At 31.3% G+C, this 16,313-nt stretch overlaps 1 protein-coding gene across 1 annotated transcript; it reads left to right on the forward strand.

Annotated features, from left to right (window-relative positions):
• The first annotated feature begins 11,819 nt into the window (after positions 1-11,819).
• Positions 11,820-14,366, forward strand: LOC116126484 (ankyrin repeat and KH domain-containing protein mask-like). The gene is made up of 5 exons (XM_031412169.1): positions 11,820-11,989; positions 12,086-12,556; positions 12,871-13,014; positions 13,285-13,727; positions 13,866-14,366. Exons 1-5 carry the CDS (start codon positions 11,836-11,838, stop codon positions 14,343-14,345), a joined length of 1,692 nt encoding a protein of 563 aa, XP_031268029.1. The 5' UTR covers positions 11,820-11,835; the 3' UTR covers positions 14,346-14,366.
• Positions 14,367-16,313: the final 1,947 nt, after the last annotated feature.

Raw genomic sequence — 16,313 nt, forward strand, 5'->3', positions numbered from 1 at the left:
ATCCTCAGGATCCAATTCCTTTCTATGGAATTCAAGCTGTCGCTGGACCAAGTAACCCTAACCCAGGGACGGTGAATAATCCTCAGAATCCAACTTTTGCCCCTACTCACCAGCAAGTCAATAGTCATGGCTATGGACCCTCTAATCAGAAGGGTTCCAAAAAGTAGCACAAAATTTTAAATCAAAATCTCAGTTTACAAATAAACAATAATCCTGTCTGATTTTATATTTTCATTTGTTTTATGGTGCATTTAATCTTGGTTGTTGTTTGTAATTTCAGTTTGTTTATGGCTATATTTGTATTTGATTGAGTTTTTCCTGTAATATCAATTTCAGTTTGCGTGGTTGGAGACAATAATACTCATAATCTTTATTTTACTTGATTGTCGATCTTTTTTAGTATTTTCAATCACCGATTGTCTTAAAGGTTTACACTAACTTTGATGTTGATGGCAGTAAACTTGTATACATAGAAGTGTGACGTCATAAAATTTAACCTGTATCAAAGGATGCTATAATTTAATATAGTACAATGTAAGACATTCACGGATGTACTAATTAATCTAACCAAGATATATTGAGTAATGCATTAGTTTGTGTACATTAGTTTTCTATTTAGTTTGTATATGTAGCACCATTCTTTCATGACTTGACTTTATACATAGTCATCTATTCACTTTATAATAACATCAATTTGTATGGAAGAGTATGTACAAAAAATTTGTACATCTAATATGTTATTAAATGATACGATATCTGTCCTTAGATTATTAACTTCTTCTATTTTACGATTGTGAAGATCTTTAATTCTTAAATTACTATAATGACATTACTAGTTATCTTCATAGGAAATGTACCTTATCCCGTTTTGCCTAGGAATTGAAATTCCAGTTTCTAGAAAAAAATAATAATAAATAAATAAGAGAACTCCATCTTGTAAATAATTGAAATCTTTCTTCTTCTTCTTCTTCTTCTCCCTTTTTTTTTTTTTTTTTTTAATTAAGTCTAGAAAGGTGAAGTTCGAAGCAAAACATAATTTAAAATTACTAGTTAGGTATTCTATAATACTTCTAAGGGGGGGTTTGGTTGACGGTTATCTGGGATTACTGAGGTTAAATTATCTTATATTACTTGATACCATATTCGGTTGTCAAATAATATAAGATACCGGTAATCTTTAAATATCAATAGTGGTTACTATTGGTAATATTAAAGGTAATCTGATTACTTCTATTTTCTTAAGTATTCTAAAATTACCAGAGTTATCTTTTTTTGTTACAGTTATATCCCTTAATAATAAAATTTTAGGGCAATAATGCCCTTATTTTTTAATTTATTTACATGAATATGGCTTTTACTAATTTACCCCAATTAATTAACATTTTGGACAAAATTACCCTTAAATTCAAAACAAATTACAACCCACCCAGGCCACCACCCCCACCCACCTGCCGCCAGCAACCACCGCCATAGCCGCTGGCCGTCGTGCGCCAATATGGCCATTTCCAGCCAGATATCTAGCCGAAAATGGCCAAATTCATCGATCTGGCAGTCAATGGTCATCAATCTGGCAGCCAGATCTCTAGCCGGAAATGGCCATACGGCGCACGGAGGCCATTTTCTGCCTTCCGTGCACCGTCAAGTTGCCGGCTACTAACGGTCTACGATGGTTGCCAGCGGTCGGCAGCAGTTGGGTTGGTGGGGGTGCTTTGTTGATTTTTTAAACTTTTATTATGGGGTTGCTAATTATTTAAATATAGGGGGTTATAATAATCAATATTAAATAATAATATAATAATAACATTTAATTGGAGGACAATTCAGTAATTTAAATAACATACCCATCAATTTATTCCTCCCAACCAAACATATTAATATAACATACCCACCAATTAACTAAACACATTTTCCTAAAGATTCCCAGTAATTTTCAAGATAATCTATCTTTCTAGTAATCCAACATTCCTTGAACCAAACGTCCCCTAATAGTATAATATCACTATTGAAAGTCATTCACCGTATTAGATTATTCTTTCCCCAAATTTCAGGAGGGGCATTGACTCAACGTCACTGCAACTTCGTAAATTCAAAGAAATCAAATATTTGCGATGAGGAAAGGACCTGCAGGTCTTGAGAAATATGCAATCTTCTTTTTGTAATATATCATATATGTAACCTTGAAAATGTGTATTTTGCAATTGGATTATCGAAGATAAATAGTCCACATAAAGTATTTGAAAATTATATCAAAACTTAGGTCAAGTATCCCAGATATGTATAGATAGATAAACATGTATAATTAAAAGAGCTGCACTACCTGATCCTGATGTACTATACATGTTTCAAAAACACGACGTAAATTAGGAAGGAATTTTTATAACCTAATCTGAATAAGCATTAAATTTTCTTTGGTACAGGATCGAGATAAAGAATTTATAATAAACTTTAGAGAGAAATTTTATTAAACTTTTTCAATAACATAACGAGTACAGACCACATGACTAATTTATATACAAGAATTTTTATATAAACCAGACCACATGACTGGTTAAACTTGACTGTGATGGTAGGTAATGTGAAACTAGAGAATTGATCATGGGATCCTGAAGCTCTATCAGACATTTTTCCTGGAGTTTTCTTAGCTGTGTTTGGTAAGAAAGAAAACTTGTCATGACAACCACATGCATATTAGAGATGAGCCTTTTCCTAGCCTCATCCAGACCCACCCTTATATGTATATAGTTTTAGGCCTATGTTGTAGTATGGGTTATTCTTAATTTTTTTATAAACCCCAATTAGGCCCATTAGTTCTAGCCCATAAAAAACCAAACCAAAGCTGTGGTTTTTATCAACTCCCACCAGTTAAAACTCTCATATATAAGCCATGCACACCTCCCATTCCAAACCCTTGTGCAGCTCTGCTCTCTGTTTCTAATCGCATCAGCTACAGTATCGTAGTCCATTTCTCTCTTTGAAACCAACCCACGATTTCAATTTCACTCTCTATTTAAAATTTAAGCACTAATTTTTTTTGGGTAACATTTTGCAGCAAAACGAAAAGTGAGAAATGGTGAAGCAGGTCATACAATCTAATAATTTCTCCATTTCTGTTTCTTATACAATCTGCTAATCAGCAAAGATATAAGTAGTACGCGGGGAATGAGGCAGGGCCAACTTAACATTACAACACATAATTTTAGTAAAATTAAAATTTAAGAAAGTCATTAATTATATGATCATTGTTCTAGGTTTTACGAACTTGCATTTTCAAACTCAAGTAGTTATAATGGTTGTTAGTATCTTACAATACATACTTATCATACGATACGATTCGATACAGGTCGTCAACGATACGTATCAGAGAGTGTATCTTAAACATTTCGATACGTTGATATGTATTGTACGATACGATACGTATCAGTTCATATCCTTAAAAATATCGATATGAATCGATACGACTTTATTAATTTAAGCCAAAGGCCCAAAAAAATTTTCTGGTTGAAACCGGGTCACCCAACCCGATTCACTAAAACCTGTCTAAATTTACCCATTTTGCATAGAAAAAGTGAAGAGGAATACGTGTTACCCATTTTACATGATAATAATAATATAAGTGAAGATATCATTAATCTTGGAAATGATATGAACGGTTGAGAGAAAATAATATAAATTCTTAATTTTGTGATTAATTTTGATTATGTAATACCATAATTTAAAACCAATAATACCACAAAATTCTTTAATTAATCTTGGGAATGATATTAATTTTTTTTAAATTTTGATTAGTTTATTAATTTTTTAAAAAAATGCGTATCCTACAATACGATATGATACGCGATACACGACTCAATAAATTAGTTTTTCGATACACGATACGATACCCAATTTGACAACCATGGTTATATATGGTTTGAAATATAATTTTCTACTCATTTTCTTTGAAATAAATGTAAAAAATTAATAAGGTTGAATTCGGGGGGGCATTTCTGTTTTAGTAGTGTCACGGCAACTATGTCTCCGACCCATTTAATCAATCTTGTCAAAGGTCCCAACCCAAACCCAACGACGTTACTATTCATGTCATAAACATGTCCAAATGTGTCAACCGCTTTATTACACGTTTAATAATTTGACTTTTATCATTTTTATTTATTAAGTTATATAAATAATAATTATTATGAGTGCGTTTGGCTTATTATTTGAATAATGCTACACTTAGGGCTATGCAAAAAAATCTAATATTCGATCCTGATCCGATCCGTAAAAATCGGATATCCAAAAATTCAGATCGGATACGAATCGTTATTTAAAAAAATCCGAATATTCGGTTCGGATACCGGATCGAGAATGTTAAAAAATCGGATATCCGAATACGATCCAAATTTTACTAAACTATGTCGTTTTGAGTTTTACAATAACCCTAAGTCTAACACAATTAACTCAATTACTCAACTCTCTGTCTCTCTCACTCTCAGTCTCTCTCGCTAGAAGCCTGGAACACGTAGTCACGCACAGTCGCATAGACCTCACACACTCTCAGTCTCTCTCGCTGGAACACGCAGTCACGCACAAACCTCACAGTGTCACACACAGTCACTCAAACTCTCAGATCAGATCTCATCTCAATCTCTCACTCTCTCTCGCTCAACTCTCTCGGTCTCTTTTGCTCTAACACGCACATAGACAGACAGACACACAGTCAGTCAGCCACTCAAACTCTCTCAGACTCAGATCTCAGTCTCTCTCGATCTCTCTCGCTCAAACACGCACAGCAGCCAATCTCTCTCGCTCAACTCTGTCAGATCTCAGTCTCTCTGACGATTGAAGCCCCAAATCGATCGTAAGTTAATTTCTTTAAAATTTAGAGTTGCTGAATTTTGTTCATGTCATCACTGTGCTTTTTTTGGGTCCTTGTGATATTTTATTTTGCTTGGGTGTAGTATATAATTCCTATTATTTTCTTTGCATTGCATTTCGTTGATGTTTCTCTTATGTTGTGTTCTGATTGTTCGAAGTTTAACTGAATGTTAACGTGTCTTAGCTCCCATAGGGTTTTATTCATATGGTGGATTTGGGGAATAAGATCAAGTTGGTGGATTTGGGTTTTATTCATTGCATCCTCAGGTCCATCCGGATGCGAGCTATTCGGATGGACCTGAGGATGCAACATATTTTTTAACCAAGAAGCTATTACTATGCTGGAACAAATGGTGTATACTTTTTATGCAATCTTCAGTTTCTGTTTGTATGATATTTAGGTTTTTGTGATGTGATACCTGTTAGCTTAGCTATAAGATCTCTTGTTAGTGTACAAGCGGTCTTGCACTCTATTGTTTAAAGGGGTTTGGTTTAAATTTATTAGTGGATTTAAAAAAAAAAAAATATCTATATATTTTAGAGATAGGTGTATGGAGCTTGAAGAAAGTGAATTAAATCTTGACACCAGACACGGAAGTTACTTACATCCATATGATTGGAAGTCAAAGTTAGGGAGCATTTTGATATTGTAGCCTCATGTTGCTGTTCTCTAAGCATGTTGGGCTGATCTTTCTAGCACTTACTTCAGGTGATGTCAATGACATATTAACTCTGGATGGATATAAACTTAAATAATGCTTTTTCTGATTGTTTTAGTATAGAGTATTTCTGGTTGGATTCATGGTATTGCTTGCTTGTTGGTGTGATCAAGTTTATTCTTGGAAAACAAATCTCATGGCAATAATGCACAGACAAATTTAAATTATTGCCATGTGTATTATATTTGTTGAAGCATGTTCCTGTGGATTCTGTTTTCCTTAGTGCCAGCTTAAGTTGGGCCCTTGTCATATTAGTCAAGTGCATGTTTTTTAATCCTCAGATTCATTGTTTTCTTTTTGCTCTTTTTATGTCATGTTTATCTGTGTCTGTGTTTATTCCAAATAATAACAATTATTACTAAGTTGTATAAATATAAGATTGCGGGTTGGAGGTGGTTTATTGAGCATATTTTCATTTTTAATATATTGATTTTGTTGTTAATCTTAAAAGTTGTCCATTGAAATGATTTATTTGTTTTGTTTTGTTTTGTACAAGAGGATGATGACGAGTAGTTAAAGGAGACAAAGCCATTTGATATGAAGATAAGCATAGCAATTTAGGCAGTTGGTCAATTCAGCTAGTTGTTTTAATAATTTGACACATCAGGTGGAGCCTTACACCCAACAATTTCATATTCTTCCTGCTGCGCGGTTTGATGGCATGTTGGTCCAAATCTGTTAGTGTTAGTAGCTCAAAATCACGGTCATTGTCAACCAGAGAGTGTAGATACAATGGTCAATCTGGTAACAAGAAACCATGTGTGAGGCGAGTAGGAATTGGCAATGAAGAATTGAAGATAGCATAGTCATTTAGGCTGTGACAGTGTTTGGACAACATAAGTTAAATGTTTTGTGCTTCATATTAATTTTTTTAGATACTTTTATCATGTAAGGGAATTATAATTTCAATTTTATCTCTAGAATTATTTGATTTTAATAAGAAAATTTTAAAATTCGTATCAATTTCGGATATCCGATTATTATCTGATTATCTGATCCGAATAACCGAATATCCGTAAAACCGGATATCCACATAATTCAGATCAAATTCGGATCAGGATATAGCCTGATCCGAAAATTCGGATTGGATCAGGAAAAGCCCAATTCGGATCGGATATCCGGATTTGCACACCCCGAGCTACACTTACATCACTCTTTTACACAATTTTCATTACATCATGATGTGGCATATGCCACAACCACACAAATTTTTAATTATTTTGTATTTTTAATATTGTAATAAAATTTGTGTGATTGTGACATATGCCACATCATGATGTAATAAAAATGGTATAAAAAAGTGGTGTAAGTGTAGCATTACTCTTATTATTTTTACCCATATTTCCAATCCTATTCTCCAAATAATATTTGGCACATTATTCCAGAAATATTAGCCTATTTTTTTAATTACTTTTAGACCTCTTAAGGTTATTAATTTCATTAAATACCCCCTAAAAAAGGTTTAAAAAGTAACAAAAATACCTCCGTCGACCCATACTTGCCAGATTTCGGCAACCATCGTCAATGGTAGCCGAAATCCGTCACAACGGTGAATTATCGACCGGAACTTGCTAGTAATTCACCGATCTGGCCTTTTCCAACTAGATCCATAGTGGATCTGGCTAGAAAAGGCCAGATCTAGTCATCAGTGACGGCCAAAGAAATGGCCGATGGCCTTCTTTAGTCTTTTCCGGCTGTGACGGCCACATATAACTGTAGATTTGGCCAGAAAAGGCCATAGTGACACCATATCGATCAGATCTGACCGGTATGTGTCGTTACACAATTTTTCGACCAGATTCCGATGGTGGTGGCCGGAATCTGGCACTGGGGGTGGTGGAGGTCTTTTTGTCATTTTACAATATTTTTATATATTAGGGTATTTATTAAATTAGCAAACTTATGGGGTTTTTTTTATAAATTTTTGAATTTTACCTCATAATACTCTCATATTCAATTATCCAATACTATCCTCAAAATCCTATCCAAAATAATAAACCAAACGCACCTTATATTATTTATATAATATAGAGTTATATGACAAATATTATTAAATTTCAAAATACTAATAGCTTATGTTTACATTTGCATAAGGAAACTTGGGTTCAATAGATGATTGTTAAGATTTACTATTTGTAAAATTATATTATGAAATGTTATACACTCATATATTATTTGGCAAAAATATTTATCTCTCAATTGTTAATTTTATGGAGTATTGACTCTTAATATTGATATTTGTAAAATTAAATGATAAAACTTGATACATTAATTGCATTATCATTTAACTTTTAAACTTTATCATTGAAAATTATATTATTATGATATAATATTATATTCGTTACGGTATTGTGTATAAATCACAATACCGTAACGAATATTAATATATAATTTATAGAATAATAATACTTAGAATTTATAGTGCATATTGATATTATAATAAATTAACTTATTTTGACATTCAAAAGATACTATATTAGTCATACGATATAAATCATAACCAATATAATTTGTAGATTAGTAATATCATCATAAAATTTAATGAACGTCGTTTTAATTATATATTTCATTTTAAAATTATTTTAATGTGTTTGGTTTTAAAATTTTGACTGTTTTAAAATGTTAACTAACTCAATATGTTTTTCTTTTTTGTTTTTGTTATTTAAGTTTCAGTAATGCTATTTTTTGTTATTTTTGTTATTATTAAAATATTGTTAATTAATAAGGGTAAGCGGTTTCGGGTACCTTGCATTTTTTGGGGGAATCAAAATCGGATCCACACAATACAAGTTCTTAAATTCAAAGAACCGGAACCTTAGAATTCAGGTTTTGGTTCCTTTCCCAAGTACCTTGTAAAAAAATCAATTATCCCCCAATAGTTTAAAAGTAACAAAAATACCTTAAAAGTTTATAAATACACCCCTAACAAATTTTGAGTACTCATTCATTTGTGTCTAATGTGACTCATAAATCCTCTAATCTCTAGGCAACACTTGAGTTCAATTGATTCATCACAATTCACATAAAATTCCTTAATCAAAACCAAAACACAAATAATTAATTAAATTAATTAAACAATTATACCATAAATCTATAATTTAATATTATAATTAATTAAAATTTTAATCATTTAATTAAATATTGTACTAAAGTTTATAATAGAATATTATAATTAATTAAATTTTTAATCATTTAATTAAGTATTGTACTAATGTAGTAAATTATTAATATTTATAATATAATGTTATAAATTTATAATTAATTAAGTAATCATTTAACTATGTAATATTATAATTAATTAAGTAATTATAATATAATGTAATGTTATTATTAATTAAGTAATTATTTAATTATAATGTAATGTTTTAATTAATTAAATTTCTAATCATTTAATTAAATATTGTACTAATGTTTATAATATAACTTTATAATTAATCAAGTAATCATTTAATTAAGTAATCATACTATAAATTTATAATATAATACTATAATTAGTTAAATTTCTTATCATTTAATTAGATATTATGCTAATGTAGTAAATTACTAATGTCTATAATATAATATCATAATTAATTAAGTAATTATTTTATTATGTAATATTATAATTAATTATGTGTAATATAATGTTACAATGAATTAAGTAAGCATGCGATAAATCTTTAATATAATATTATAATTAATTAAATTTCTAATTATTTAATTAAATATTGTACTAATTTTTATAGTAAAATGTTATAATTAATTAAGTAATTATTTGTGTATAACATAATATTATAATTAGTTAAATTTTTAATAATTTAATTAAGTATTGTAATAATATAGTAAATTACTAATGTTTATAATATAATGTCATAATTAGTTAAGTATCATTTCATTATATAATGTTTTAATTAATTATTTGATCATATTATAATGTAATGTTGTAATGAATTAAGTAATCATACTATAAATCTTTAATATAATATTATAATTAATTAAATTTTTAATCATTTAATTAAGTATTATACTAATGTTTATAATGAAATGTTATGATTAATTAAGTAATTATTTAACTATATTGTAATATTGTAATGTTATAATTGATTAAGTAATCATTTAATTAGTAATGTATTATGTTTATTAATTTATTTTATATAATTAATTAATTACTAATTATTACATATATACTTAAAACTTAATAATTTAAGTAAATAACTAAATATTATATTATTATTCAATCAAATATACTATTCTATTAAAAAATAATTCTTTTAATAATATTAAAATACTTTTAATTGGTTTTAATTCCAATTATACATTAAATTAATCAAAACTTATATATTAATATATTAAATTTTTTTATAAGGTGTAGTTTATATGTAATAAGTATAATTGTATGTTTATTTAATCAAGTTATCGTAAAAATTTAACTTTTTCTATTTTAATTATTTTATATGTAAAATTACAAGAGACCCCCCATTATTCACAGATAATTTTTCAGTTTAAGTTCCAAAATAGGATACCTGCTATCATTGTTTTAAAAACCGAACCATTCGGTGACTCGGTCAAAGGGTCGGTTCGCGGGTTGACTGGTCCAACCGATTGGACCGATCGGTCTGACTGGTATATAACAATCCCATCTTTAAATAATTCCATTAATTGTTATAAGTTTGAAAACCAGCAAATTCACTCCTAAAATTTTCTATAAGCCCTTGTAAGTTTAAAATAAAGCAAATGACCCTCAAATTTTATTATTAATTATTTTTTCTCTTCCCCCATCACTTCCATCTTTCACTTTTTTTATCTCTCTCCCCATCAGCCATCACTCCCAACAATTTCTTTCTTTCCCCCTTTTTTTTGTTTCTCTCTCTCTCTCTCCTCATCACTCTCGAACACTTTCTTCTTCTGTAATTTTTCTCTCCTCTTCTCTTTCTTCCCCCTCCACTGTAATTTTTCTCTCATCTTCTCTTTCTTCTTCCTTCCCTTCCCTTCCCCTCCCCTTACTTCTTCTTCTTTACCGGTAGATTTTAGAGTAAGTGAAGAAGAATTGAAGATGAAAATGAAAGATAGTAAAATGGTGTTGAAATTGGTTTAGAAATTAGGAATATGAATTTTTTTTGGATTCAACGAACCGTTTAAAGCCCCACCGATTGGATATATAATTTTTTTACTGTTTTATTGGTCTATTACCGATCTAAAACGGGTTTATTAATAATCCCGATTTTATGTTAATCTAGACCGAAGTAAAGGTTGGCTCTTGATCGAACCAATCGAACCGATCGATTTGGTTTGGGTTTTAAAATAGAGCCTGCTATAGGTTCCAAGCTGGTACTGTTGCACGTTATTTTTTCTAGGTTCTGGTTTCTCCATATGTAGAAATCGGAATTGGAATTGCACAATATAGATTCCAAAAAAATAGAACCAGAAACTACCTGTATAATATCGATTTTGGATAGGTTCCAGTTTCGATTCTAATTTTACTTGCTATCGATGCTCAGCCTATTAATTAATCATATTATAAATGGATTAATTGTGTTACAATAAACAAATTAATCCTGTCATAAACATTTAATCGTGCCATAAACGTGTTTCGTGTCATAAACAGATTCGCGGGTTCAGATCTCAACCCTAACCCAACCCATTTTAATAAATGTGTTAACCCAACCCAAATATTATTCATGTCAATCCTATGTCAGGTTGGCATGTCAATGCCCGATTTGTCGCTTCTAGATTAAATATATTGTGGCGCAGAAGTCTGGAACTTAGATTGGTTTCTATGAGAAAATATTTTATTTAATATATAAATAGGAAAGCCATAGGTGTCAAGTCAACAATATTTTCTTCTATCAATTTAGCTCGGCGACACTACCTAATCATTTAAGATTAAGAATTGAAAGCGGACAAAGTAGGGTTAGAACTTTGATTCCTTCAATATCATCATGCAACTTTCTTCGTCAGAAGATGCCGCCGTCGACTTTACTCAATTAAAAAAATAAGCCAGACGTCGACAATGCATGTCAGAAGCACGTTGACAGAAAGGCAACAAGACAGATAAGCAATTTAATCTTATTTTAGATCAAAACCACATTATCCATGCACACCTAACAAATTAATTATTAACATAATATATTACGTATAAGTTATAATAAAAATTAAAGATAATAATCTCAGTGACATTAATTTATTAATTATTATGGCATAATCTGTATTAGATATCCAAGTTTGTGATGAGTTCATATCAAATAGCTGTTGAGAGGAGGGAAGAAAGGAAATAACTGAAATGGCTGGAAAAGATTACGAATTCGTCTCTGGTTCACCAATACAAGATGGAAATCTGATTGAAATGGCAGATATAGATGTTCATGAACAACCAAATGACATTGAAAAAGGAATTTCAACTCGATTCAGGTCGCCTTCTCTTCATCTACTTTCTGGTAAGCTCTCAATCTTACACCACCTGAATGCTATTGAGATGATTTATGAATTATGATCTATGTAATATAGATTATTAACCAAACTTCTTTAGCCAGAATCATACTTCAACATATGCGTACCCCTAAAGAATACTGCGTTAAGAGGTGACATAGAAGAAGCAAGATGTTTGTTAAAACTGAATCATCATCAATCAGTGCTATGTGCAGCAATCACAGAGAATCATGAAACTGTTCTTCATGTAGCAACTGGTGCACGACACGTCGGTTTTGTACAGGAGATAATAAAATTGATGGAGCCGGTAGACTTAATGTTGCAAGACAAAAATGGGAACACTGCCTTTTGTGTTGCTGCAATGGTTGGAAGTTTACAAATTGCTAAGATTATGCTGAAAAAAAATGCAAGTTTGCTGACAATCCGAGGAGGTCAACAGATGACACCACTGTATTTAGCTGCTTTGTTTGGACATGGCGACATGGCAAAGTTTTTATACGCTGTTACTAAGAAGAATCTGACTGCAGATGACAGAAAAGCTACGTTTCTTATCAGTGTACATATGGGTCTATATGGTAAGTTTATGTTCCATATTTTTCTTCTTTTTACATAGTTGTTTTACCGTTCTAAATTCTATTATTTCTATTGTTATCGAATCATGACTTCACTAGTTCACTGGATCAATCACTATAGGAGAAAGTCTTCCTGGAACGACTATACTACGTCATATATAGGTCTGTTTAATAATAATATCAATTGTTATACCACATTAGAGATTGACCAAATAAATTATAGATTCTTTGTAATAATTAGTCTTTGAAGATATATATTATTGCAAATATATGTAAAATCTCGTACTAATTAAAAATATATTTTGGAAATTTCTCAGACTTTGCATTGACAATGTTTGAAGATGATAAAGAACTAGTTGTAGCTCGTGCTCCACAGGGGACATCCTTGCATATGTTGGCACAAACTCCCTCAGCGTTTGCTAGCAGAAGCCCAGGACCCTGGAAAAGACTTGTCAACTGGTGTTAGTTTCTCTAATTCTACTCTAATGCTCAATATATTTCTGTGATTGTAAAATATCTATTACATTTTATTTAGTTAGGAATGAACCAAAATTCTTTCGTAATTTGAATTTTTATCTGATTCCAAACAATGATTTCTATCAACGGAAGTCTTAATCCTGTTATTTACCTTGAGCTTTAGTATTTTTCTTCATTAAACTTTTGTTTTCTTTCTAAATAGCCTATCAACTTGGTTATTTAGAATTAGAAGACAATTAACTTCTCATTCATAGTCCCAGGAATGAAGTTTGCTCAGGATGCTGACTTGACTTCAACTCAAGCACTGAAATTAGTCCAATGTCTTTGGAGAGAAACACTAAAGCTACAAGATGTGGATATTTTGGAACTAATAAGAAACCCTTCAAATTTATTATTCGATGCTGCTGAACTGGGGAACTTCGAATTCTTGGCTGTGCTTATTCACTCATATCCTGATTTGGTTCATGAAACAGATGAAAATTATCGAACCATTTTTCACATTGCAGTTTTAAATGGTCATACCAATGTATTGAATCTACTCCATGAGTTCGGCTTCGCTAAGGAGTTATTAATGACCTATTTAGATAAGGATCAGAATAACATATTACATCTAGCTGCCAAATATCGACATCGAAGTTCAGTGAGTGGTGTATCAGATGCAGCTTTAGAACTGCAAGGAGAGTTACTAAAGTTTAAGGTAAATTTTCCCTTTTAGTTAATTCTTTTTATATCATAAATATGAAGAAGAATGCTAACTTTTCATTGAAACAGCCCTTGTTTTTCTTTTAATTGCATTTTTCAATCTATTTCATTTTGAAAATTGCTACATTTTTAGGACGTGGAAATGATCATAAAACCTTCATTTAAAGAGAAGAAAAATTCAGAGGGCAAAACACCTCGTGAGTTATTCATCACTGAGCACGAAGAACTATTAAAAAGTGCAAAATCTTCGACAAAGAAGACAGCTAGCTCATGTATGATTCTCGCATCAATTATCACGATTGTGATGTTCCATCAATTATCACAATTCAATTTACCCGGTGGTAACGACGGTGAAATAGGAAGATCAATAAACATGAGGGACACTTTATATCAGGTTTTTTCTGTGGCAAATGCAGTCGCATTATTCTGCTCTTCCATCTCAATGCTGATCTTTTTGTCCATTTTCACATCACATTATGCTGAAGATGATTTTCTCAAGTTGATGCCACTCAAATCGATGACTGGACTCTCAGCACTCTTCATGTCTATAATCACCATGTTGATCGCTTTTAGCTCAGTCTTTCTCATAAGTTATTGTAATTATAATGTATAATAATAAGTAACAAAAAATTGAAATTGTGATTTTTTCTTTTTTTTTTATCATTTAAATGATATATAATGTTGTGTCGCAAGTCTATTCTATTTAAGACTTAGTTATATGATTCGAGAATCACAAATTATTATAAAAACAATGAAAAGAAAGAAATTCGAATTTGTACTTCCCATAAAGACCGGGGAGTAAAACCAATTACCTCCCTTCAACTTTCCGAAACTCACATTCAGGTCCAAACCAATGGCATATTACACAGGTATCTCCCCTACAACCATCAGTTTCAACCGTCAAAGTTGATAGAAAAACGTGTTTGACTAATGTAATGACTAAAATGCCCCTAGACACAAAAGTCATTATTTTAATTTCAATTAAATATTTTATTCTCTTTGTTCACCACTCACTAAGCTTCTATTTATTTATTCTTCATCTTCAAAATCTTATTTCCTTTATTTGAACTTACCGTCTTAATTCTCCTCCATACTTGAGCACTAGATCAAGAAATTGCACTGAGCAGTAGCGCTTTTGACACCACAGCCCACCAATCTCACGATTAAGTAAGGAACCCGTATAAAATCACATGGGTTTTTCAAGAGATTGCAAAAGAGGAGCTCGCTCTGACTCTGAGAGGAATAATGAAGATGAAAGATGGATGAGAAGATCGGAGATACAATCTTAATGCGGTGGGGTGGCCACCACAAGGCGACATGGCCGTCGTGACTCGTGTGGTCATGGCCATCGCGGCAGTCTGGTCCATCTGTCGACGTTGTTGTCATGTGGTCTCTCTTTGGTCTACAATGAAGCCGTCGCGTAGAACTAGGAGAGGTAATGTAGTCGTCCTATGGAACTAGGAGGGATGAAGTCGCCGTCGCGTGGAACCAAGAAAGAGGCCCTCACCATCACAACCCCGCCGCTTAGAAGCCATTTCCGCTCAGAGGAAGAGAAATAAGTCAAATTAACTCTTCGTATTGCCCTTTGAACCGTTGTATTTAACGGAGAAAATTGACGTAGGGTAGTAATGTGTAATATGGAAAAGCACTGGAACTTTAATTACATATAGTTATGTATTCAAGCTATGTTTAACATATGAAATAAGAAATTTGATTTGTGAATTCCTAGCTTTGTGCCCAATCTTGATTCTAACAAGACCAACATGAATAACAAATATTCCAAAGGCTTAACAGGTATATCTTCAATCCAATTTTCGAATATTAGTTCCTAACAAAAGTTATGATTCCGCATGGAGGTAAAAATTTCGATCTAAGTGAAAATAACAAAATTGTATGAAATTTGTTGTTTCAATCTAAAATTTGAACCTTTTTTACAACTAATTAAACCAAATGATTTTGTTATTAAATTAATTTGGTAAAAGTTGGCTGAGTTATCTACAAATTTTGTAGTCATTAACAAAGCTTATTATATCTCTTATTTTTTTTCTTTCAGGAAAGGATGCTGCATCAAGTCACTACCTAATCAAAATGGATTCCTTCTTATTCCTATCTAAAGCTTCAACACATAAATTTATCTTGGACGCTTTCTTTGCTGGGGGCTTCAAATGGTGTGCACTTTACTCAACTTTGTCGTTTATAATCTATAAATTATACTTAAGCACAAGTAGGACGATGATAAATTTGAATAGTATTTTTCACTAATTCTTTATCAATCTCAATTAACGAAAATTTAAGCTGCTATCACAGGAAATTGACAATCTATCTAAATAGGGATTGGATCAAAGCTGGAACTGGTTGTATCTCGGTGAATTTGGAATTGATGAATACGAATTCTTTTCAAATGGGATGGAAAGACGATGTGATTTTCAATTTTTTCTTATTTAATCAGCTAAAAGAGAAATATTTTAGTCTTCAAGGTAATATGTTTACAACTTTTTTATTAGAAATTAATTGTAAGAAAAATCTCATAGTAGTCAGTTTTTATAGATTTATTAATAGATAATTTTGATTGACGCAGATA

Source organism: Pistacia vera, unplaced genomic scaffold (genome assembly GCF_008641045.1).
Source record: "Pistacia vera cultivar Batoury unplaced genomic scaffold, PisVer_v2 Contig1040, whole genome shotgun sequence".
Taxonomy (NCBI): Eukaryota; Viridiplantae; Streptophyta; class Magnoliopsida; order Sapindales; family Anacardiaceae; genus Pistacia; species Pistacia vera.

Coding starts and splice junctions, on each gene's coding strand:
- LOC116126484 (XM_031412169.1), top strand. CDS start 11,836: ATGGCTGGAAAAGATTACGAATTCGTCTCTGGTTCACCAATACAAGAT. Junction 12,557..12,870: donor TGTACATATGGGTCTATATG/GTAAGTTTATGT, acceptor GAAATTTCTCAG/ACTTTGCATTGACAATGTTT. Junction 13,728..13,865: donor GAGAGTTACTAAAGTTTAAG/GTAAATTTTCCC, acceptor CTACATTTTTAG/GACGTGGAAATGATCATAAA.